This window comes from Xiphophorus hellerii, chromosome 22, assembly GCF_003331165.1.
Source record: "Xiphophorus hellerii strain 12219 chromosome 22, Xiphophorus_hellerii-4.1, whole genome shotgun sequence".
Classification (NCBI taxonomy): Eukaryota; Metazoa; Chordata; class Actinopteri; order Cyprinodontiformes; family Poeciliidae; genus Xiphophorus; species Xiphophorus hellerii.
The window spans coordinates 4368073-4394120 of record NC_045693.1 but is presented as its reverse complement, the minus strand read 5'-3'; the positions used below and the strand labels follow the sequence as shown (position 1 = coordinate 4394120).

Genomic DNA, 26048 nt, shown 5'->3' with positions numbered 1-26048 from the left:
TCCCCACGAAAATCGGTTCTGTAGATCCATATGTGTCCCACTGCACACGGCAGAACAACATGCACCCACTTTGCGCCTCTGCTCGAAGTGAAGCGGGAATTATTACCTTTTATCGTTCACCTTTTTCAGACTGTGAATAGATATTTCTGTTTGCCTCGCCTGGGTAGGGATATGACAAACGAGCTACGCTTGTGCCGAGGTGGTCAGCAGTTGCCTCAACAGCTGATTGACTGCGGCGCATGGGTGATGGCCGAAAGGGCTTGTGGGAGTTGGAGTTTTATCTCGGTGCGGTAGCTGGTCACCCAAAGCTGCTTCCAAACTACCAAATAAACTATTGGAAACGGTTTACATTAAGTTTACATTACATTACTTCAACATATCCTTACTTAAATAAAAGTAAGACGTAACTGCAGTACTCAAATAAGAGTAAAAAAGTATTTGGTAAAATGTCTACTCAAGTACTGAATAATTGATCAAATGATCAATTAAAAATTACATCATGAGACGAAGCAAAATAAAATGTTAAGTGGAAATTGACAATAATTTATATAAGTAACAAAAAATAAAATTAGGCAAAAGACTTTTCTTTCAAAACAAAAATCTTATGAAACTTTAACAAAAACTGTAGGTTTGTCTCTGTGTTGGTGAAAACATGTTTGTTTTTCATTCAGTGGGTGAAAAATATAGACATTTTGCTAAAGCAAGAGTAGAGATACTTCATAATAAAATTACTTAGGGTAATCGTAAAAAGTACAGTGTAGTAAAATTACACCTAAAAGTACATTTAAATAAAAAAGTTACTCAAGTTAATGTAATTGAGAAATTTAACTTGTTACTACCCAACTCTACCAAGCAGCCTTAATTTCTGTTGTCTGAGATAAAGCTTTATTGCACGAATAAAAGCATATGCTTTATTTTATTTTATTTGTTGTTATATAACACAAATTAAGAAGAATTTATAATTTGTACGTTGGCAGTTATTAGTAGTTATTCTGATGCTGTATGTCCGTTTGTTAAATACAATTGCCATTATTACTATTTTTGTTTTTAAAAATCTGTCATAAATAAATAAATAAATGGAAATGAAGTGAAATAATTTACACAGGGAAACTTACTAACGGTTTAAGATTCACTATTTATTTATCGTATCGTTTATTATATGATACATTTCTTATCATGATGAGAATTTTTGATTTATTGTTGCTATGATAAATTCTAATTAACAATGATTAAAACTGCCCTTAAAGGTGGGATTGATTGTTTTAATATTTTATCCACTGTTTGCTTAATAAAAACATCAATAAATACCAATAAATTAGAAAATGAAGTTGGTGACTGGTGTCCTAAAGAAGCCTGTTACAAATAAGAATCTTTTTCAAGACCAATAATTGTGATTGTGAGACTATGATTGGTGTGACACAGTCATAGTTGTACAGTTACCTAAAAATAACTAATAAGTTTTTAGTTATAAATTGTACCTAACTTATAAGCATATGACAATTTGCTTCTATATTTTCTGAAAACCCTTGACTGAAACAGAAATTAAATGAATACTTTAAAAAGATTTAAAGAGGAGCAGCAAAAACAAAGGAGATAGGTTAGCATTTCTTACCAACAACTGATGATGTCAACCAGGACAGTCTTCAGTCAGAAGCCTCTTCAGAGTCACCACAACACTGACTGCTGGAGAGCTTTACTGCCACAATATTTGAAAATATTTGGACATTATGAGTTGCGACAGCATTAGATTTATCTTTGGGGATAAAAGAAAAACAAAACAAACAAACAAAAAAAAATCTTATTTTTGAATTGAACTGAATTTACATGGCTGCAACATTTTCTTATTTTATCTATATAATATAATATAATATAATATAATATAACATAACATAACATAATATAATATAATATAATATAACATAACATAACATAACATAACATAACATAATATAATATAATATAACATAATATAACATAATATAATATAATATAATATAATATAATATAATATAATATAATATAATATAATATAATATAATATAATATAATATAATATAATATAATATAATATAATAGAGTTGAAATGTAGAAGTTTTAAAACTACATTTCCCATCTTTACCGGAAGTTGCGCTGACTGTGTGGTCCTTGTTTTGATGACGTAGCCACGGCCAGTCAATGGAGTCAAACGGTCAGAGGAAACGAGGCCATAGCAGATTTAAAGTGTATTTTCTCTTTAAATAACCACCGGGAGGAGATAAATGCTATTTTGATAATCATGGCCGTCAGGGCGTAGTTTTACTCCAAATACGTGGCACGTCTGCAGCCGACGGGCCGTGTCAACAAAGCGGCCTATGTGGGGCTAGTTAGCTAATTTGTTAGCTAGTGATTTTTTTTTTTAAATCCTCCTTCAGCAGATTATCAGGTGTGGGACTTTTTTATTTATTTATTTCATTTTCGTTTCGCCTCTCATTCTTCGCTTTCAATAAGACAGTATCGCTCCACAACAATGGCGGATCCAGGTCCGGTGGTGGCACAGCAGAATTTGGACAGGTGAGTTGAAGTTTTAGCAGATAAGCTAATGGCAGCTACGTAGCTCACTTACATTAAAGCGTTTTTGTCAAAAATACAGGGTGTATTCATTAAATATTTGAGAATTTGTTCACTTAAGTCAGAAATGTGGATTTTGCATCGCCTCTTGATGTATTTTTAACATGTTTTTGGAGTATCTCTGGTAAGGGACGTCCTTAGCTATCTGCTTCTGACAATGATCTCTGATTGATGCCACCTGCGGTCGATGACCCGGTAACACCTGACGTTATACAGAGGCATCCAGTATGGATGGCTTAATCTGAACCTCTAATTCATTGTTACGTGTGTATGTTGGTTTAAAACGGGCCGCTCTAGTTTAAAAGTTACATTTATAAACACGAACTAAAACCTTTTCAAAACAGTAAACTGCAGCTTGTACTCTAGGTCATTTATCGTATGGCTCATCATTTATGCGATACATGTAATAAGATTTTGATTATCGTTGTCACAATAAATTCCAATTAGTGATGCTTAAAAACCTCTAAAGCAGTCTGTATTTTTTTTAAATCTTTTCTTCACTATTTGTTAAATAAACGTGTTTCAATAAATTTGAATAATATAATTTAATATCATTAAATGTAGTTACTATGTGCATTCTAGTTGTACAAATCACACGTTGTGTAACTGGCATCCTAAAGAGTCATATGAATGTTTTTCAATGGTAGTATTTGTTTTTGTGGGGCTATAATCCCAATTTGTGGTATTATGATACTACAAAATATATCACTCCTACTCTAGACATGTTAGTAAACTGTTTAAAGGTTGTGTATTAATGTGTTTCATCTAACAAAAACATTGAATTAACTTTTAAATGTTACAAATAAAATGTGTTTGGGTTAAAAATGAAGACCGCTATAGCATTATTAGATGCTAGGCTTGCAATGTGCTAAAAGCTATGATCCCAATTATCACAAAAATGTGATAATTTTAGCAGTTTAGCATTCTCTGAACTTCCAACACTTTAAATCGCCAAACACTGTTTAATGACTGTACTGCCTTTTTAATTGGAAGAATAAATGTCAGTTAATTTACTCTTATTAGGCTCCTTATTCACCTGAAAGGTCACATTCATTACAAAATGTGATATTTTCATCATAGAGATTTTTTTTCTGCCTTATAAACATAATTAATTTTTATATCTTGAAATTAACTGTATTTTTCATAGAATCTCTGTATTTCTGGGGTAATTAAGGATGTACTCATGTACTAAAGTTGTTGATTTTTCAAACATATAGGCGTGGAAACTTTAACCAGAAGATTAATTTATCCAATCTTCAGGTAAATCAAACATGTTTTTGTTGGTCCAGCACTTAAAGAATTTCCAGGTCCAGCTCTTATTATGCTGCCAAAGTAAAATGCAGAATAAATTACACTACAGGTATGCTTACAATATTAATAATTATCAAAACTGCAATCCAAGCTAGTAAATAAATGGCTAGTTTTTAAGGTTATTGCACACAGTAGTAAATGTTATGACTGATTGAAAGCCTGCAGAGTCAAATTCATTTATAGCAACATAGCAGGAAATCAGGCTGCAAGATTTCTGAAATTTAGTCAAAATGTACTTGGGAATTTATTTGAAGTATGGACTTCCTTAAAGCATTTTCTTTTAAACAGGAAGAGACCTTGAGGCTAAGTCCGTACATATCTCTCACCAAAAAACAACAAACATGAAGGTGGAGCAGAAGAGAAACTCTGCATTTAGAAAGTAAAACTGTCTCATAACTGCATCCAATTTCTCACATTCAGCAGTTACACCTGTCCAACGTTATGACCTTAACTTTATTTTTTAATTTTAGAAGAGAATGGTAATATCCTTTACTGAAAGAAAGTTTTATATTTTGAGAACCATAATCCTTTTTTGGATTTATTGTATTACCAAACTATCTTAAAGGAGCTGTACTTTCTTGTAAATTGTTAATAATGGGTTCCTGGCAGTAGAATTGAAACATTGTCTTGGAAAAACGTAGCATTTATGTACGCGCTAAAAGTATGTAGCATTTTTAGCGCTGGTGTACTGAATTGGAGAAAATTAATGTAATTTCCTCTCTATTTACAAACCTACAGTAGACAAATCACATTTTTCACACCCCAAAGCTTTCCAGATCACACTGTGACTACTTGCACAATCTATGAAGTGTTTTTTTTTCTCTGTTTTATATTCTCCACACTGGCTCCAGATTACAGCTAATCAGGTGAATAGAGTTTACATGGAAGTGAGGAGATGCTGCAACATTTCAGTGCTGCTTCATCCTAAACAAAGACCAGCAGCTGATAACATCTGCTGTGTGGGGGGGTGTGTGTGCGTGTGTGTGTGTGTGTGTGTACAAGGAAGCGTTTGACACTGCATTTTCTGTCAATATTGATCTTTGAACTTTGAAACCATTTCCCAAAGAAAGGCCGGGCATGCGGGTTTTGTGAAAGGTGCCCCAGCTACGTGCTGCTGTGTATGGCGGAGGCGGTAACCCTGACGATGTTTGTGGAGCAGATAGCTGTGAGATGTATGCCAGGTCCGGTTGCTGCTACGGTTATGTACCAAGCCTCTATCGCTGACAAACATAAGGCCCAAAGGTTCTTATCAGAACCAACCACAAGCAGCCAGCTGCCTTCGCAGTGCAGCGTTTCACAAATAGGTGTGAGGAAAATGTTTCAATCCACCATCTTTTCTTTTCTTATATCAGATTTAAACCCAAACTTGTTACTTTTTGTCCTCCACATTTAGTTTCTTTATTTTTAGGACTTTCAATGTAATGATATTTATTTATTTGTTTATTTTATTTTATAGTTTAACAAGTTTTGAGTGAAAAGGAGTAGTTTTAAGGAAAACAAGCTCATATAATCTACTCAATTAGTTTATAATTTTCACCAAATAGCTTATGTAACTATAGCCAAGTATTTTTGTATGGAGAGTAAACCCTGTCAAAAATAGTGAATAAATATAGAAATAAATAAATGACTTGATAAAGTATTTAATATGCCAAATGTTGCATCCAATAATTAAATATTTCCAGTTTATTTGATTGTACAGTGTAACATTAATGAATATTTATCATTTTGACGGTATTCATTTAACATTATCGATGTTATTTACTTTTTCCATTTTATTTCAAAACTTGTTTCCTTTTTTTCTGTCATTATTTTTCTTATTGATGTTACACTGTAGGTAATATAAAGAAATCAAAAAGGTAAGGTAAGGTCAATTTAAAATTTTTGAATCCCATATTTGAGACATTAATTACTTTTGGCAGGCTCAGTCCATGTTTTTCTGTATCTTTTTTACTTATATTTTGTCTAGAGTATTTCAGATGCATGCACATTTAGGAACACAGTTTAGCAAACTGAGACCAGTTGCTGGTCCACAAATGGCCTCTGTAATCTCCAGTTTGCAAAAATAACTGGGAATGTTTGGAATTAACTTGAAGGAAAGCTTCAAGCCAAATTACTCTTCTTATGCAAGGTGCTTTAACAAGCAGATTTGACTTTCCTAAAACCACAAACTGAGCTCTAGATGGAGAAATGTGTGCCTCAACACCAGAGATAATGGCTTTTAACAGACACAATACACACCCACTCAATAAATTAGAATGTTATTGAAATGCTCATTTATTTGAGTAACTCAATTCACTAAAAAAAAACAATGTAGATTAACGACACACAGACTGATGTTTGAAGCCTTTATTTCTGTTAAATGTTTTTTTTTTTGTTGGCAACAAATGAAAACATGACATTTTAGATTAAAATATTACATCAAGCCAATAAAAAGAAGGCATTTTTAGCACAGAAATGTATCCTTAATGGAAACTATATTTAATATCTGCTTAAAGAAGCAATGTCCCAACACATCTGAATTTCCAGCAGCCATTTTACAGCACTTGCAGCAGTAAAACCAAATGGCCAGATGTGCTGGGCTTAGCTGGGGTTGCTAGGTAACGGGCCGTGCTTTGCTGGGGTCGCTAGGCGACGGGCCACTGTCTGCTGATTTGTGAGAGATTTTTGAAATGGGCCATTTTGCAAACACCAGAAAACATCAACTTATTGCCAAAAAATGGTTGAGTGATTTTTATTTTTAAATTTTTTTTAAAGTGTTTGGGCTGTTTTTAGATGAAAGTACAAAAATGCAAAATGCGAATTTTGCTTAATGGGTCCTCTTTAAAATTCACATAATTGGGTAACTTGCGACACATCGTCTCACTTTACAAAACAAAACAAAAAAAATTAAATTCGATCACGTCTACAGTCCAATTAATCTTAGTTATCAGAAATTGCATCAAGTTCAGTTTATTATTCCAATTAGAAAACCATTATTATTTTAGAAAAGGAAAAAAAAACAGTCAGTTGATTTATTGTCTTTCCATTACATATAGGGAAAAGTTTTTCATAATATGCTGGATTTAAAAAATAAAAAAAAAATTGGTGAAACTTTAATGAGCTTGTTGAGTGTTTATATTTCAAAACAAAATCACATAGAAAGCGTTTTGCATCCCAGACCGTACCATTTGTGTCTCCTGTTCTGGGATTTCTCCGCCATCTTTATTTCCGAATCAACTGGCTCCACTTCAGGATGAGCAGTGGCGCCCTCTGTTGGATGGCGGCCAAATGGCAACACCAAAGGAAGGTCTAAGCGGATGTTACTGACTGGAACTCATGTTAATCTAATAAACCATTAATCGACAATCGTTGGTCAAATAATTGTTTGCGTCCTTAATTTTGAACATTTAATAAAACTCAATAAATTGGTTCTGGTTTGCTGGATTGGTGTTATAAAAACACGTCGTTTGGCTGTCGTGTTTGAAGAGCAAACCCGTTTTAATTTTTAGATTTTATAAGATTTATATCAACGACCTGTTTTAGTTCTCCCATACAGGATTGCATTTCAACACTGTTTTTAATGTCGTTCTCTGCGACTGGGTTACAGGAAGAATGCTTTTGAATCAATAGTAGTTGGTTTGGTTCTGTTGTCAGGACATTTGTCCAAAACTGTTTTTAACCTCCTTTCTTCAACCTTCATCAGTTTTCGTCTCTGTGCAGTAATCTGAGCTCATCCCATCGACATGTTGGACAATAATCATCTAATTTATGCCTCTCAGTTTGGCTGTTGAAGGAAAACCAATCGACTGATTTTCTTGGACGGTTTTTGACAAAGTGTCGTCTTATTACCAGCTGAATCTATCTTTATTACTTGGACTGCTTGTTAGTTAGGTCTCAATCTAAATCGGACTGTTTGATTAGATTTCATGTAACTGAATGTGAATGAACCCATTTTGTTCTGTAAAGTTCATATATGTGGGGCAATAAATACATTTAGCAAGAGCTTCTGAAACAGAATATAACAGGTTTTTGTTAAAATACAACAAAATTATTAAATCAAAGACGATGAACTTAACTTTTCTCTTAATAATAATAATTTTACATTTGAAAATGCATAATCAGTTATGAAACACAGTGTAGCACAAACTGTCTTATTCCCTGCCTGAGTCAGATTAAATCAGCACAGCATGGTGTGTTTATATTTATTTATTGATAATACTGTCTGTTCTGTATCGTTTATATCACGGTATGTTTTAAATACTTATATTAGTACAGGATGTCTTGACAAAATGTTAGCTCATATCTTATAAATGCATATGGAGGTACATGTATGTATTTTTGTACAATTCTGGTTTAGTTTCTGCTCTGACTGTGTTGTTCTTTCAACAAAATGCCTTTTTTGAGTCTTTACACTCCAGTTAATGATTAATTGATTACTAAATGAGTTGACGATATTCAAACAAATCGATTAATTGTGTACTTTTATAGCATAATTTGAACTAAGTAAAGCTGAAGCTGCTACTTGATGAGTTCTGGTTAGGACATTTTTACAGACAAATGGTTTTTTTTCTCATTTTAAGTAAAAAATGTACATATTTTATGTGAAATTTTGACTCAATTACTGGTTGATTAGTTGACAATTATTCAAATAAATCGATTATTCGCAACTAATCGATTCAGCCGTACTGTAAACGTGCGCTTGTCGCCTCAGGAGCTGCTGGGTGTGCTTCGCCACAGATGAGGATGACCGCACGGCGGAGTGGGTGCGGCCGTGCCGGTGCCGGGGCTCAACGAAGTGGGTCCACCAGGCCTGCCTGCAGCGCTGGGTGGACGAGAAACAGCGAGGCAACAGCACGGCGAGGGTCGCCTGTCCGCAGTGCAACGCAGAATATCTCATCGTCTTCCCAAAACTGGGTGAGCAGATGAGAAAAACGATCCAAAACATTTGACTGTTTAGGTTCGACACACCTGAAGCGGAGAATGATTCATCAATAGGCCCGTGCAGAACTAGACGACATGCTGAGGACGTTATCCAACTGTTTGAGTCAGAAATGTTGAAGCAGGAGTGAAACTTGCTGCAAACAGATCACTAAGGACAGGAGTTGGACACACCTGGTGTGAAGCTTTGTCTACTTTAATGGGCGGGAATGTCGAGGCTGCATGATTCAACGCAAAAATACACACACCCATTCTACTTCCTGAGGATTTTACAGAAATATTATTTATGTAAAATCTACTTTTTTGAGCTTTTACAAAATATTATAATGTTATTCCCTCAAAAGCAAACATGGAGTGATGCGTTGCTGTTTTATTTTTAAAGAAATCCTTAAATCTTCCCTGGTAACCATTTGGGTTTTTAAAACATCTGGGTGAAACTAGGCCAAATTTTACTGGACGATAAATTATCTAATCTGGCAAATTTAGGCAAATCTGTTGATTTTAGAAGGATTTCTTTAGCTGCAGATGCATCTTCTGCTACACATCATTAAGCATTCACTAAAGGAGTGCTATGTTGTTGCACTTTAGGCAATAAAATGTTTATTTTCTTGTTTAAAAAATTTAATAATTTGTTTTTATTTCTTGAAGGTATTTCTAATATATAAAATGATTTAAGTGGTAAATTAACTTTTAGAATAATCAATAATCGTAGATGCAACCCTAATTCACAAAATTAGAAAGATTAATATGATAAATTATCTAATCGGTCCAATTAATAAACCATCACCGAAGCGTGTATAGATGGAAAAAGAAGGTGTGAAAATAAATTGAACACTTTGAGAATCTGTGTTCAATTCCTACAGTAAAAGCTGGTTAAAGTATCTTAAAGCTGCAGTATGCAACTTTTATTTAAAAAAAAATATATATTTTTACATATTTGTTGAAACTGTCACCATTTTCAGTTATTATAATGATTATAGCACAATAATAATGCAAGAAATAAACTTTAAATTCTGCTGATTCACTGGAACAGGAAGACATTTTAAATATCCAAAATAAATAAACAAAACAACAAAGAAATTGAATGGTAAACTCTCTATAATTAACACAACCGTCCATTAAAAAGACAGTTGAGACCAAAACACCAGACTAAAAACTTTTATCATCCAGTTTTTTATAGAAATAGAAACATAAAATCCTGCAAACAGAAATTTTTTAGCTTGTTTTAATTCATCATACAATTAATTGATTTAGCAACATCTGCCTATTTAACGTTGGTAAATGTTGCTGTGATGAGCAGGAGCTTCTTAAAGAGACAGAGGTCCATTTTTAAGGTGGCAAATTGTGAAGTCAAAGTTCTTTTAAGTCATATTTGACATATGCAGCATTTTTATAACCACTGATTATAAAATGACACTATTTGGCTGGGAAATATATAATTCTGCCCCTTTAAAATAAAGGAAAATTATTCGTTTGAAATATTTAAAGCTTGTCGAAAACAGATGGGATATGTAGTACCTCCAACAAGTTCTGGGTCTTCAGAAAATATCCAGGGGTGCCCTATCAGATGCCTGATCCTCCTCAACTGACTCCTAAATCTGTTGCAATAAATCAATCAATTGGTAAATTTATTGTTTTTTGTTTTTCTACCAAAGACAGTCTGGTGTTTTGGTCTCAATTTAACACTTTTTTTTAAAGAATAATTTTGCTTACAAAGACTTCAGTGTCCATTTTATTTGTCGTTTCCGGTGTTTATTTATTTGTTTTGAATATTTAAAATGTCTTCCAGTTCCAGTGCTAAATGTTCATTAGAAATTAAAGTGTATTGATCTTCTAGAGCAGGGGTGGGCACTCCTGGTCCTCGAGGGCCGGTGTCCTGCAACTTTTAGATGCATCTCTACTTCAACACACCTGAGTCAAATAATGAGGTCGTTAGCAGGACTCTGGAGAACTTGACTGCACTTAGGAGGTGATTCAGCTGTTGGATTCAGGTGTGTTGGACCAGGGAGACATCTAAGAGTTGCAGGACACCGGCCCTCGAGGACCAGGATTGCCCACCCCTGTTCTAGAGGGTGGATTTGCATTATTATGCCATTATATTCACATATTGTCTAAAATTTGTTCTTATGACAGATCTACGACCTAAAACTGCGATTGAGATTTTTGTTATAGAAGCGCACACCGTTATTATTTTAGTTTGTGTTTAATTTCGAATTTGTTGTTTCATACTGAAACAGATAAATGCCACAATTAGACTTGGTGAGGTTTGTTTACCCACCCAAACATTGCGGTTATTATTTAAATAAATGTTTTCTGAACATAAGACACTGTTTTAAGTTTGAGTAAATAAACCGCTGCTGCACTTTGAGGCTCTGGGAAAAATAAAAGCTTTGCTTGCAGCTGGAAGGACTTTGTGTTCGCCATTAGGAATGGCATTAGTTGTTTTTTCCATGAACTGCGTCGTTTGGTTTCAATAAATCATTGTTATTACCGTACTTAAGAGAGTAACTCATAAAATGAAACCAGCGAATGGCGCAGTCTATGTTTGGAGGTCTATTAAATTCGTCCAATCGCCCAACCTCTCGGCCTACTTGTCAAATGTTCTGACCAACTTAACCAGCTAATCCCAGCTTGTTAAACTGGTGTAACTCCCTAAAGAGCAGAACAGCAAACAGGTCCAACACTCACCTGGTTTTTGGGTGGTTTTTGTTGGCTTAAGAACCCGTTCCAGCTGGTTGTAGGGTTGGCAACGCCTTTGGAGCAGCACATTGGTAGTGGACGCTGCAATCTGAAACTGAAGCCAGACTAAAAACAATGTTAAGCCAGGGGAGTGTTGGGCCCAGCTGGTAAACAGGTTCATCTATATTTATAGCAACCAGGGCGTTGCTGCCACTCAATGCAGAGATAAATGTTTCAGTTAAAGTGTTTAATCATGGTTCCTCTTTTTTAGATTATGGACTAAAAAAGGTAAATTGAAAAATGGCAAGAATTAAAATTTTTACTTTGAGAAGGTTCTAAGTAGAGCTTCAAAATGCAAAAAGAAGAAATGTGGGGCGAAAAAATCTGATCGATATCAATCGAGCAAACATCTGATATTCACTGAACTCCGATCCAGAAGATCCAGGGAGATGTAGACAAAGCAACGACTTTAGTCGCGCAACAGTTTTTTCAAGGTATCTAAGGTTGATGGAATCAACTAACTCACTCACTCACTCATTCTTTGGTTACCTAGCAACTCACTCATTCTTTGGTTACTTAGCAACAACCTGCTGGCGCAGCAGCACTTTAAGGTTTCACCTCATAAATGCTTAAAAATAAAAACTGTGAATAAGAGTAATACTGCCAATAGTGTGGCAATACTTCAGATATGAAAAACAAACAAAAAAAACCCTAATCAATAATTATTGATATTGACTGATAAACTCTTATAATAAGGTTTTCAGCCTTAGCACACAGCCATTAAACTGAAAGAGGCTGTTCATGTCATTACAAATCCATCACTACTCACAGCAAACAGTGATTCAGGAAAATAAGTTGGTGCCCATTAAACTCAAACTTTGGTTTTTCTGGTTTGGTCCCAGTTTAGTGCGATTTACCTCCAAGGTAAACAAACCGGAGTTTATTTTAAACACATTAAAACCGTCTGGAGTGAAAACACTCAGTTTATAATCGTCAGTTGAATTTATACACTTTTAGTTTATTAACAAGTCAAATGAAGGTTGTTGAAGTTCAGAAATAGTGGATATGTAGGGATGAACCGATCCACTTCTTTTCATTTCTGATCCTAATATTTGAGGTTCATTATCGGCCAATACCAATCCAATACAGTAAAACAGAACTTATTGTATTTACCCATCATGCCCTGTGCTGCAGGTCACTTCCTGCATTTTTACCTGTTTGCGTTCACACACTCATTCAAACTGCGCCAGCGTTCACTTCAACCAAACCGAGACCAAAGCTTTTAGGCCAAGCAGAGTTAGCATCAGAGTTCGTTTACACGTTCACTCCTCCCCAAACGAAGCAGGTAGAAAACCTCCAAGCGGGTCGCTGTGTTCTGTTGGGTCTCTCCTCCCACCAGCACCTGCTGCAGAGCCACTTCCATCCTTTCACACAGGTCCAGCTCTGAGGACGGTGTGTCCTTGCTGCTCCGTCTTTGCTCACACTCAGAGAGTAAACAAACCTTCGGGAAGAGAGGCTGCCAACGCTTTGGTCCACCTTTAGACTGTAGCTGCACTCCTTCCTCCCTCCCTCCCTCATGCTTAATTATCTTAATTATAGAATCTGCTGCCAGTGGCTAAAATGAATTGCTCCTTTCTCCATCCTGTCAGCGGTCATTAGCGGTGACCCAGTTCCCTCTAGCCGTGACGGTGCAGCGCTTTGGCAGGAACAAAGTGAAGGAGTCAGGCTCTGGGAGGTGAGTCCGGTCAGCAAACACAGGTGCAGTCTGCAGGGGATCAAAAGCCTGGCGCCGATCCAGGCGGCAGTTTCATCAATAATTACTATAAAGCTGAGTTTAAGAAGCCGCAAAGTGATAAACTTTAATGAGGCCTGCCTAAAAAGCCGCAGCTTGACAAAGTGAAAGCTGCTGTGACTAAATTGTGCAAACAACTGATGGAAAGTGGCTTTATTGGGACAACACCTGTACAAATATTCTGCATGTCCTGAAGCAGGCAGGCAGGTGATTTAAGATGGAAATGACGATGCGAGCTGTCATTTTTACATCAGTGTTCAATGTAAACACTTTTTGTTTTATTTCTTTGAGGAATTTGACCAGTTTTTACCTGACTGCACACGTTGTGTGTGTGTTAAGTTCAGTTTGGCTCCAACCATTGGTCAGTTTTGTCCCAGTTAAAGCCCGTGCTTCAGGGACGAATTAGCTGGCGTCATAAAAGTTTCTTTCACTGAAGCGTTCTGAAGTTTAGGAGGACTCATGGTACGTTGGGGGAGTTTGGGATTTAGATACGCAGCACAGTAGCACCGGTGAGTTGCTGAAGGAGCAACACATCCACCACCAATAGTCTCTAAAAAGGCAAAAAAACAATAATGGCTAGAACGATTAATCGATCAGTAAACGATTAATCATTAACTGAAGTAAACATTAGCTGGAGCATACACATGCAAAAAAGGCCATTTCCTAGAAGAACAACATATTCACCAACAAAAGTCTTATAGGCAAAAACAATTGGGCCTGAAATGATTAATCAATTAGTAAATGATTAATTGTTAACTGAAGTAAACATTAACTAGAGTATACAGTCATAAAAGGTCAATTTATTCAGAGCAACATATTCAGAGCAGTAATCAAGCCAAAAACTATAGATACATTTTCCATTTTAGATTAAAATAAAACCTTCTTTATCTGTAATTATCATTTTTATCCAAAATTTCCACTTTATATTTTGGTCCTTTCGATGATGTAACTTTAAAATATTAAACTATTAATTTGATCAGTTACTCAGTACTTGAGTAGACTTTTTTCCAAATACTCTTTTACTTTTGAGTCATTTCCTGGACGACTACATTTCTTTTACTTGAGTAAAAATATGTTAGAGTACTGCTACTCTTACTTGAGTAAAATTTTTGGATACTCTGCCCACATCTGCATTTCAGTATCGGCCAAAATCTGCATTTTTAAAATTCGGCAATCAGCCAGAAAACTGCAATATTTTTTACTCTTGAGTAATTTCCTGGACGGCTGCTGTTTACTTTTACTTCAGTGACAATATGTTGAGTTAGTCTTGAGCTGTAATGTATCTGCAGACCTCAGAAAGTGCGCAGTCGTCCCCTGCGGTGCGTTGCCTCTGCAGCTGGCCGGTTATTAATAGCAAGTGGACGAGTCTCTGAGTGAGGAAATCAGGTTGGCTTCCTGTAAATATTGCATGATTTCCCCAGAGTCGGCTTGAAATGCCAGATGGGAGGAAGATGCAGCAGCAGAGAAACTTCTTCTTTTTTTTTAATTGTCGCAAAGGTTTGGACTTTAAGTTGATCCTTGTTTCATGTCTGTTGTTTTTAATCAGAGAAGCAATGAAACATCAACAGGGTGTCTAAACTTTTTGTCACAGTCAAAATAAAAACAAAATCAGGCAAATAAAGTAGCCTGATTTTATTTTTTTTTAAAAAAAGAATATTTATTGTATTTTCAGGGCTATTGGGGCCTTTGTAGATAAGAAAAAATTATAAAAATAAATTTCCACTAAAAAAATTCAGAAATTGAGTCTCATCTCAGAAATGTTCTAGAAAAAATGTCAAACTTTTTTAATTTTCTGAGTTTGAGAAGTCAAAATGTTCAACACTTGAAACAGAAATTTCCAAGTTTATTAAAATCTCTATTATTACTCTCAAAATTTCTGAGTTTGATTATGGAAATTTACTATTTTATTCTATCTATCAAAATACTCCTTTGTAAGATTTGCATGTTTTCTGTGGTTTTCAGTTTTCATCTCCGTCGAACAAATTTATTTTCAGTGATAAGAACAGGATTTATGTCACTTTCTTTCAAAACGTTTGGTATATTTAGTCAAGTTTAATACATTAAATAAAAGCTGATTTGTGTGGGAGGAGGTGGAGAAGATCCATCTTTTCAGATATCCTGTAGCTGTCTGTATCACAGTGCATTTGGAGAATCCTCTGACTGAAGATTCTTCAAATCTATGACAATGCAGTGAAAAGATAAAAATTGGAGGTTCTCGTTGTTTCAGATGATTCTGGGTGGAAATAAAAAACAACTTCCTGTAACCAGGCAACCGTTTCCTGTCTCCGTCAGGTCCGATCGTTTATGTTCTGGATCTGGCTGACCGGCTCATCTCCAAAGCCGGCCCCTTCGCTGCAGCCGGTATCATGGTGGGCTCCATCTACTGGACCGCCGTCACATACGGCGCTGTCACCGTCATGCAGGTACGTCCTCTGATGTTCGCCGTGCGCCAGCAAGTCCAGCTAATATCGCTGAACTTCATTTATCATGGAAAAATTATTTTTGGTTTAATTTATTATGATAACTTTAAATTATTGATGTTAAATTAAGAAGAAAAAAACAACTCGGTATGATGGAAAATGTTATTTTCACTGCAGTTTGTTTCACAAAAGCATCAATAAATATCAATACACTATAAAATATTAAATTCAGTTACTATGTGTAGTTTAGTTATATAAATCATATCCATTTGTTTTTCACTTCCGATATCTGAGGTTTAGTAGAACTAGAAAAAGACTTGGTGAGATTTTGTTTTTGCAGTGCATAGATTTTAGATCATATTGTAAAAAGCAACAAAAAAAGAAAAGCTGTTTTATTTTTTGGGGCCCCCAAAGCTGGGCACCCTGGGCTACTGCCCATCCGTGGCTTTTAAAACAAGGTATTTCTCAGAAAATCTGTATTGCTTTGATGATTTTAATGTCTTTTTGATGTGCAGGTGGTGGGCCACAAGGAGGGCCTGGACGTGATGGAGCGGGCCGACCCGCTCTTCCTGCTCATCGGCCTGCCCACCATCCCCGTCATGCTGATCCTGGGGAAGATGATCCGCTGGGAGGACTACGTCCTGCGGCTGTGGAGGAAATACTCCAACAAGCTGCAGATCTTCAACAGCATCTTCCCAGGTCGGCCGTTCGGTTTCTGATGTCAGAAATCATCCATGTTGTTGTTTTTCATCTGCTGACGGCCCGAATGTCGGAACCGCAGGTATCGGCTGCCCGGTGCCGCGGATCCCGGCCGAGGCCAGCCCTCTGGCCGACCACGTCTCTGCCACGCGGATCCTGTGCGGCGCTCTGGTTTTCCCCACCATCGCCACCATCGTGGGGAAACTCATGTTCAGCAGCGTCAACTCCAACCTGCAGAGAACCATCCTGGTGGGTGCTAACGGGGCCGCTGGTGCTAACGGGGCCACTGATGCTAACGGGGCCGCTGATGCTAACGGGGCCACTGGTGCTAATGCTGCTACTGATGCTAACGGGGCCGCTGGTGCTAACGGGGCCGCTGATGCTAATGCTGCTACTGATGCCAATGCTGCTACTGATGCTAACCAGGCCGCTGATGCTAACGGGGCTGCTGGTGCTAACCGGGCCACAGATGCTAACGGGCCCCGTTATGATGCAAATTGGGCTACTATTGCTAACAGCAGACACGATACTAACTAGAGTACTAATGCTAAGTCTGATGCTATGTTCATTCCTTTCTTTCTTGTCTCCTTAGCTGCAGTCGTAACGCTAACTTTTATTAACTTTTAAGTTTTCCAAATTCAAAAATATTTTTGACTTCCTCCTGGAAAGTTAAATCTCTTTTTGTAACTCAAATTATTCAGGATTCTTCAGAGTTGTTGATGCTGTGGGCAGGAAGGTCCTCCTGTAACAGTCCGTGTCACAGCGGCTTTGAAGAAGCCTCTGACTGAAGACGTGCTGAGTGCTGCCTTTAAATCCTCCTTTCTTTCTGACTCTCCCCCCAGGGCGGCATCGCCTTCGTGGCCATCAAAGGGGCGTTCAAGGTCTACTTCAAGCAGCAGCAATACCTGCGCCAAGCCCACCGCAAGATCCTCAACTTCCCCGAGCCGGAAGAGGCCTGAGGCGGCACTCTGCTGTCGGTGAGGATGAACCCCCCCCCAACACTCAGCTTCACCCTTACTGCAACAAGCCCCGCCCCCTCCCAGCGGTTGCTACGGAGACTGACTGCGTTGCCGCTTCCCGCCCCGGGAGCGACGGTACGGGAAGCGAACTGGAGCCTGCTTGCAGTCAGTGTGTGGCTACGCTAACTCCACACGGCTAACACACCCACTGCTATCCGAAATAAAGACGCAGGGCATGCGTGAAGAAGAACTTTTTTTTTTTTTTTAAATAAAACGATTGTTTTGGTTTAACATCCCTTCGGCCCTCGCCGGGGTCCAATCAGATGATCAATTAATCAATAATTTATCACGTTTGGAAGCACAAAGCAGAAGCTACCAGAGGCGTAACATAGAAATCTATATTCTAGCTTGAGATGTTCCAGTGTTTATTTATTCAGCCTGCAGCTTTGATTACTTCTGAACTCTGTAAAAGTGTTGGCACCCGTCATGGCGCTCCGGTCCGGTCCGGTCCGGTCCAGAGGGGATGAACCCAGTGGGACATGGGGCGGTTCTGTTCTGGTTCAGGTCGGGATGGGTTGGCAGAAGTCTTCACAAACTCTTAGCTTTTCCCACAAACTTCAATACGTTTTATTTGACAAACCGATGAAAGCTGAAAATGATGCATTAAAAAAAAAAAAAATCTGGTTTAGTTCTGGACTTTGGCTAGGCCGTGCTTTGATATAAACTTTGCCAAATTGTGTGCCACAAATTTCAGTTTTTCTAGTTTTATCTGCAGAAGTGTTTTTAATGAAATCTCTAAAACATTAAAGATCCGAAACATAAAGAACCTTCAGATTGCCATTAGTTAAAAAAATAATAATCAAAATGTTTTGGGTCAAATGTTTTATATTTTATTGGCCAAATTTTTACTATTCTTGAATTGTGGCCAATTAAAAATCATTTCAAGGGCCACAAATGGCCCATGCCCCACACTTTGGACACCCCTGATCTAAATCTACTGTAGCTCTGGCTTCATCCATTTTCCATATTCAACTCTACCATTCCCACAGTATTATTCTGTCACCACTGTGTTTCAATGTGAGAATTATGGAGTTTAGAATAAGAGTAAAAGATTACAAAAGTTTCATTTTGGGTCTCGTTTTTTATTCACTTCCCTAAAAACTTCACATCATTTTCCTTCCACAATCTGTCGCAATAAAATACATTAAAGTTTGTGGTTGAAATGTGATAAAATGTGAAAAATTTCAAGTGTTATAAATGCAAATTAACTGAGGGTGAAAGCTGGACTGTTTAATCCCTGTAGTAGTAAAAATAACCATTAAGCAAGCTTTTTTATTTAAATAAAAACAGACGAATTATCTTAAACCTGTTTTTAATGCGTCTTCAGGAAAAACTAAGAATTTTTTTGCTAAAGTTTCATGTGTATCTGAAATGAAAATTGTTACATTTTCAGTAATTACTTCTAAACCTACATTCTAAAGTTTGGAAAAAGTGGATTTTAATAAAGAAAACTTACTTATCCAGCATACAAACAATAAAAAAAGAAAGTAATTGCTAAAGCAGTTGGCTGTTTCTATTCTGATACCCAAACATTAGTGGAAAGTTAAGTGGAAGGAAAAGGTCAGATGCTACACCCAAAAGTCACCAGCTTTTATCACAACCTGGAAAACATTTACTCCACAGAAACTTGAAATATTTCACGTCCATTAGTTTCTGGTTTTGAAATAATTATGTCTGGAAAAAGCTCAAACTCCGCCTGCGAACTACAGCTTCTCTACATTTATCATGAAGTCTCTGCCAAAAACAAAAAAACGTTGTGAACTTTGACCTGTGGAACTGTACCTATCATATCTGTGAATAAATGTATTTTTGCAAATGAGGAAATCGAGTGCAGCGGTTTTGCCATTCACTTGTTTATTAATTATTTAGAAACACACAGAAAAAAAAAAAACATAAAAACTTCAAACCTAAAATTATCCGCCCGGAAACCCAACCAGCCAATCAGAGCCGAGCGTTGACATTCAAAAACATCTAAATAGAAACCACTCTCTAAGTACTTCACAACGTATGTGCCCCTGCTGCCCAAGCCTGATATGTAATGTCATTAATATTTTCCTCTGCTGCGCTAAAATCTGCTGCCGCCGCCATCTTTGGGTTCGACCACGAAGGAACAAAATAATCCGAGACGAAGCGAAATGTCGAAGAAGATTGGATGCAGAACCGTCAAACACATTCAAAGCTCATTTAATCCTGGACGAGGCGCCGACTGAAACCAATAAAATAAAAAAAAGTCGGGACAAAGTGCAGCAAGCACCTGAGAGAAAGAGAGAGAGAGAGAGAGAGAGAGACTCCGCTCTCACCTTCAACAATCACGTTTATTGCTTGGTGAGAGAAGTGCATATTTTTCAGGAAATACTTCTTAAAACCGGAGCCGGTTACTTTCAGCTCCGTTTGACATCAAAGTGACGCGTTTGGAAAGAAAAATGCGCGAGTTGACCGACGTAAAGGCACACACACACACACACACAAGCGGATGCACAGTGTAGGGATCGCCATGGAAACGTCTCGGGGGTTTGCGACTGAACGGGTTTAAAAAAAAAAAAAAAAAAAAAAAAGAGAGACAGCATGGATTTACCCCTGAGCTGTTTCTATCATAAAACCCTAAAAACGTCTCCGCAAAACCTGAGAAAAGTCGGCCGACGGAAATAAAAGAAAAAAATAAATAGAAGAAAATAAAATCAGATGAAGCTCGAGTCAAACGTTTCGGCAGCACAAAATTTGTGCTGCTATCATTTTAAAAGACGAAATTTCCAGAGGTTAAAGGTCAACCAACTCACCTTTCCTCACATTTACAAAATCAAATGAAGTTTGTGCCAAACGTTCGTGCTGCTATCAAACAAACAAACAAAAAAATTATCAATTTTGTTTTTTGTTAATGTGGAGTGGAGGGCAGGTTGGTCTCTGGAAACCTATTTCACAATCTTAATTATAGCGGCACAAATTAAACATTTTGCAGCACAATTAATTGATATTTTGTAAATGTGGGGAGTGGCGCACATTCTCTGGAAACGTTTTTAAAAATCTTAATTATAGCAGCAGAATTTCTGCAGCACAAATGCAAAAAATAACTACAATTTTGTGGCTAACCTTTGACCTCTGAGTCATTAATAGCTTTAAAAACATTGCTGCACAAACCAGCAATGAAATGTTTTTAAAAATGCATCAGTTTTGGGGGGTGAGAGCAAAGTATTTACTCTGGAAACTTTTTTGATATTTAAAATTTTAAAAATTATAACGGCACAAACATTAAAATTACATAAATTTTGTTTGAGTTGTAAAAATGGGAGAAAGAGCAAGTTGATCTGCCATCAGGAAACTTTTTAAAAAATTACACCTCCACAAATCTCTGAAAACTTTTGCTGCATAAATGTAGCACAGTCGATTCACACATTTCATTTAATTTTGTAAATATGGATTGACCCTTGACCTCTAGAAACAATATCTTCAAAATGAAAGAAGCACAAAAGCACAATTATTTAAATTTTTGTTTAATTTTAATGTGAAGAGAGGAGCCAGTTGAGTCTGGAGACTTAAAAAATGTTTACAAATTACAGCTGAAAAGAGATTTTGTTTTCTGTAAATGTGGTGTTAACTAACCTTTGACCTCTGGAAACATTTATTAATATCTTTAAAATGAAAGCAGCACAAAAAAGTCTAGCAGCAGAAACATAAAAATTAGATTTTACATAATTTTTGTTAAACTGTAGGGAGGAGCAAGCTGATCTCTGATGTCCAAATTTTATAACTTACAGTTGAAGAGATTTTGTAAATGTGTGTCGGGGCTCGTTGGCCTGTAAATATTTACTAATATCTGTAAAACAACAGCAGCACAAAGGTTTGAGGCCAATTTAGTCTGATTTGAGTCGCGGTGCCGACTTCACTCAGGTCTCCTCAGAGGGCGCCAACAGATAAAACCCCCTCACCAAGCAAGCTTTAAAAACTACAGAATAAGGCTTCGTAAAATGCGTACATTTGAATAAAACGTCGGAGTGCCTTGGTAGAGCTACTGACTTGGACTGGGAGGCGCCCCCTACTGGTGAAGTGAAGCTCCTGCATAACGTTTTCTGGTTAACGTGGTTCTACTTCGCCTACGCAGCGCTGCAGCGTGAGAGTGAGGTGAGACCGCTATGGTTGTCACAGCTAGTTTAAAAAATGACCACAGCTAACTTTGGGGGTTCTTCGCTTACTGAGCATCTCTTCTTCTCCTTCTTCTGGTGCATTGGCGTGTCGCCTGCACACACATTCCACACACACACGGTCAGGGGAACCTCAGGAAGGCGAAGCTTCTCCGGCCTCGCTCACAGTTTGGCGGCCATGAAGTTGATGTGAGGCTTCACCAGCGGGAACAGCGGCAGGCTCCTCTTGAACTCCGTCATGTCCTGAATCAATGCCGGCTGAAAAGAAAAACAACAATAAAAATAAAGTTTGATGTGGGAACATAAAAAAAAAAAAGTTTAAGGTTGTTTTCACAGCTGATAGTCCGGTAGATTTTATTCAACTGGGGATGAAAGTTGCAACATTTGTTGCATTTTTAGAAAAAACCTGTTCCCCTCCTCACCTGTGGTGGCGCTACATCAAAAACCACTGAAGGAAACAACATAAAAACCTCTGAATAAGACACCGAGCGCAACTTTATTCTTTACAAAATGCGAACAAAAATATACCGGCGTCAGATTTTAGCGGTTGTAGGATTTCTCTTGCCGTCCGTAAAATATAACGATTCATTGTTAACTTTTGCGTTTGTTTTGGTTGCATTTACCCAGAATGCCCTGCGTCGTAGTCCACTTTCTGCTTTCATACCGCCCCAAACGAAAGACTTTCCAGACAAACGGACTGAAGTTTGATTAATATAGAAAGTTACACGTAAAAACAATTAAAAATGTTGTCAGAGTTTTATGGTATTTAGCAAATGGAAATAATTTTGGCAATTCTAATTAGCCTGGATCCAGAAAAGATTAGTTTGTTTTATTTTCAGTGGAAAAATAAAAGTCGTTCTCTGAGAACCAGAGGTGTTGTTACCTGTGGCAGGGACGGAGCGGGGGCCAGGTTGACGTCGTTCTGGGCAGGAAACTCTCCGACTATCGGACCTGTTGCACAGAAACGAAACGTCAAGACGACCGAAGCCGACAGGGATCGAAAAGAAAACCAGAAAATCCTTCAGAGACTCACAGGAGTCCATCTCTCTGGACAGAACGTGAACGGACACTTTGTGTCTCTTTGCAGCTTCCACTGTGAGCCGCTCCTGCAAACAGAAACACCGTCAGCATCAACCTTGAAGCAATACGGTCAAAATAATATAAAATAGTAATATATTAATACAATACAGCCTTTGGGGCAGAAATTGGTTTTATTTCAGGTATTTTCATGACTGAGTGTCAGAAAAATATCTAAACTGACGTTTCGTTTTCCAGGATTTATGCTCCAACGTAAAATTAAAAACAAACTCCAGGCTGAATGCAGATTTAACAGATTTTAGATTTGAAGGAAACTAGATGAATTTGGGTAAATTTTAATTTTGTTTTGCAGTGTAACCTCTAAAAATTAATTCAGTGTTCTCTGCCACATTTGTGGTTAAATGTGGAATATTTTAAGTGTCTGTTTTCTGAAAACTCAGCTTATTAGTTATTAAAAAATAAACAAATATTTAAAATACATATGAAATAAAAAATGTAATTAAAAAATTAGTTTAAGAAATACAGAAAATTCAGTTTGAACTTTTGCACCAAGTTTGTGGAAAATTTACCAAAGAGTGAAACCACTAAAATAACTGCTGGCTCCGATCTATTTATAATATTCAGAACTTTTTTTTTATTTTATTTTTTTAAATAAAACATTTTTTAAATATTTTTTTTAATTACAAAAAACATTAAATGCATGTAAAAGATTACAGAAAATTCAGTTTGAACTGATTGCATCTGCATGAAGTCAACATAAAATGAAACCACTGTCAAATAATTTTCTGTTACAGCTCAACTGTTGGATCCAATATTTTTCTAATATTTCGTTTTAGTTCATTTTTTTCTTTTTAAAATTATCTTTACTGATTTTACTCTGTTTTAGTTGTTGATTAGAAAATGATTAATGCTTTATTGGTGTAATTTAAATTTTCCGGAGCTGTCACTGCGTGAGGTTTAACCATTTAGAAATAATTTATTTTGAATGTTTTTCAAGCGACAGATATTTCTGCTGAACAAGTTGTAGATCAACAATAGTAGTTTTTACATAAATTAAGCATTTAAATGAATATAGATATATTTAAAAAACACCTTAAATCAACAAATTACTAACAGTAAATAAAGACCTAAACTAGAGTAAATACAGAAGTGTAAAAAATGCTTGAAGAATTTATTTTACTCTCCGATTTAAAAAGTTTTAATTCTAACCAATTATGCTACTCACTCTGTAAAACTGCATTATGTTTTCTTTAGTCAACGTCTTCAGATGTGCAACTTCAATGTTATCTGAAAGGCAAACAGAAGTTTAAACATAATTAGCTTGAAGCATTTAGAAACTGCATAAAGCAACAAACCTGCAGAAAAGCCGTTTATCCGAGTCAGGAAGTTATAAAAACTCAGAGTTAAAACACATTAAAAACAAAAACTTTGATGTTTTTTGGTTTTATGTGATAGATACACAACTACTGCAGTCCAAGTGAAAAAACAGCACAAAATGTTTTTTTATTTTTAAACTAAAGTAAGAACCTGAGATGCGCGCCGTTCATTTGCATTCAGCCTGATTCTGGACTTTGTAGATAGAAAACAAAACTAGTAAAATTTCCACCAAAAATTCTGAAATTTTGTAGAGAAAAAATTCAGAAGAAAATTTGACATTTGAAATTTTCCACTGATTTTTCTGGAAAATTTATTAGTCTAAAATTTACATTTTTTTCTAGCAACTATTCTCACCGTTTCCTAGAAAACTAAAATTTTCAAGATACATTTTCAAAAGAAATTTTATACATTTGAAATTCAGAAATTTCCACATTTTTTGTAGAGAATATTAATATTAATCTAAAAATAAAATTTTCTAGAAAATTATATTGTTTTTTCCTACTACTACTTTAATTTTGCATCTAGTTTGGATTTCCTTTGGGCTCGACTGAATAAATTCATTTCCAGTAACAACAGGATTTGGGTCACTTTGATTCAAAACATTTGCTGTAATTAGCCAAGTTTCAGAAGGAATAAAAGCTGAATTGGGTTCAGCTTGTCAGTAAAAGTCTCTGGAGAAACTCGGTTTTTACTTTTGTGAAAACTTCGTTATAAAAAGATGACTACTTTGTGTTGCACAAATTATGTTGGTAACCATTTTTACCCTGATTACAAATTAAAAGTCCCCATCTGCATCTACTAGCCAAATTTGTATAATTTTTTAACTGCAGAAAATTAGTCGTTGGGCCACAAATGGCCCCCGAGCCGCACTTTGGACAGCCCTGAACCAGACCGCGTCGGCCTGCTGCGTAAACGGCGTTACCTCTGTCGAAGTTGTACTGCTGGGAGATGATCTCCCCCCAGTACTTGGCGCACTCGGCGGACAGCTTCTTGGGTTTGTCCAGGCGGCGGATGGCCAGGGCCTGGATGTGCTTCTGGAAGGCCTCCTCGCTCATGTCCTCCAGCGCCTTCTCCATGGTGCGCAGGAACGCCTCCACCCGGCTCTCCAGGTAGTGGGGGGCCTTCTCCGACTGGATGATGAAGCGCAGGCCCTGCACCCCGTTGGCTCGGCGGGGCCCACTGAACACGATGTAGCCTTAAAGGGGGAAGGGGAGCCGGAGTTTGTGGGTTATTTTGGGAGTTGCATGGATTAGTTATGAGTACAAGCAACAAATCAATTAATAAATTGGATTATGATTTAAAATAAGATCAATAATTTCCACTTGTGCCATTAATTTGTGAAATACTTTTGGTCTAGTTTCTAAAGAAAATATCTTGAAATAAGACAAAACTAACTTATAAGTAACTTTATAGGAAGAAATATTAGCTTGTTTCAAATCAATAATGCCACTAATATTGAGGAAAAAGTTCAGTCAACTGTCCCTGCGCTGTTACCTAGCAACACCAGGCCATCGCTTAGCAACCGAGTTTTAGTTCCATTGGCAAATTATTTCACTTTAAAAAAAGAAAAATGTCTTGTGATAAGTGAACTAATCTGCCAATGGAACCAATACTTTTTAAATCAATATTAAGGAATTATTTACTTATAAAAAGCTCCTGCTTGTTGCCAAAAAGTTACTTAAAAATCAGATTTGTCTTATTTCAAGTTTACTAAGACACTAACTCTGTAAGATGTTGTGTTTTTGCAGTGTTTTAGTCTCAGCTACAACAATTTTGTTTACAGAAACTTCGTAATTCCTTTTATTTGTCGTTTCTGCTTTATTTTGGATATTTAAAAAGTTTTTCAGTTTTAGTATTAAATGTTCATTAGGATTTAAGCTAAAACTATCACTTGAGGTAGAATATTTTCACAAAGGAGTTGTTTTTTTTTTAGCTTAAATGTAAAATATATGTATTTCTACAGTTTTGGCTTAATTATCATGGTGCTGAGTGAGTTGTTCTTTCAGCAAACTGCATTTTTCAAGCTTGTATGCTCCAGTTCATGATTAATTGA

The 26048-nt window shown here is 36.6% G+C and overlaps 2 protein-coding genes across 3 annotated transcripts in view; one reads left to right on the top strand and one right to left on the bottom strand.

The window, feature by feature from the left end:
• Positions 1-2144: 2144 nt before the first annotated feature.
• LOC116713151 (E3 ubiquitin-protein ligase MARCH5) lies at positions 2145-19263 on the top strand. Its single transcript, XM_032553157.1, has 6 exons — positions 2145-2550; positions 8609-8811; positions 15599-15729; positions 16242-16425; positions 16508-16674; positions 17268-19263. Exons 1-6 carry the CDS (start codon positions 2507-2509, stop codon positions 17382-17384), a joined length of 846 nt encoding a protein of 281 aa, XP_032409048.1. The 5' UTR covers positions 2145-2506; the 3' UTR covers positions 17385-19263.
• Positions 19264-19564: 301 nt separating this feature from the next.
• LOC116713150 (insulin-degrading enzyme) overlaps positions 19565-26048 on the bottom strand; it is a 31577-nt gene continuing 25093 nt past the window's right edge. For both annotated transcript variants that reach the window (XM_032553156.1, XM_032553155.1), the window contains exons 21-25: positions 24918-25190; positions 23844-23905; positions 22614-22686; positions 22464-22531; positions 19565-21838 (exon numbers count right to left, since the gene is read on the bottom strand). In XM_032553156.1, the coding sequence (XP_032409047.1) occupies positions 21743-21838; positions 22464-22531; positions 22614-22686; positions 23844-23905; positions 24918-25190 (572 nt within the window). In that variant the 3' untranslated portion in view covers positions 19565-21742. The remainder of the gene's footprint in view (positions 21839-22463; positions 22532-22613; positions 22687-23843; positions 23906-24917; positions 25191-26048) is intronic.

What these genes read in the sequence shown, in the direction of transcription:
- LOC116713151 (XM_032553157.1), top strand. Translation starts at nt 2,507, where the DNA reads ATGGCGGATCCAGGTCCGGTGGTGGCACAGCAGAATTTGGACAG. An exon ending in CATCGTCTTCCCAAAACTGG is followed by an intron (nt 8,812 to 15,598) that starts GTGAGCAGATGA and finishes TGTCTCCGTCAG; the next exon opens with GTCCGATCGTTTATGTTCTG. An exon ending in ACCTGCAGAGAACCATCCTG is followed by an intron (nt 16,675 to 17,267) that starts GTGGGTGCTAAC and finishes CTCTCCCCCCAG; the next exon opens with GGCGGCATCGCCTTCGTGGC.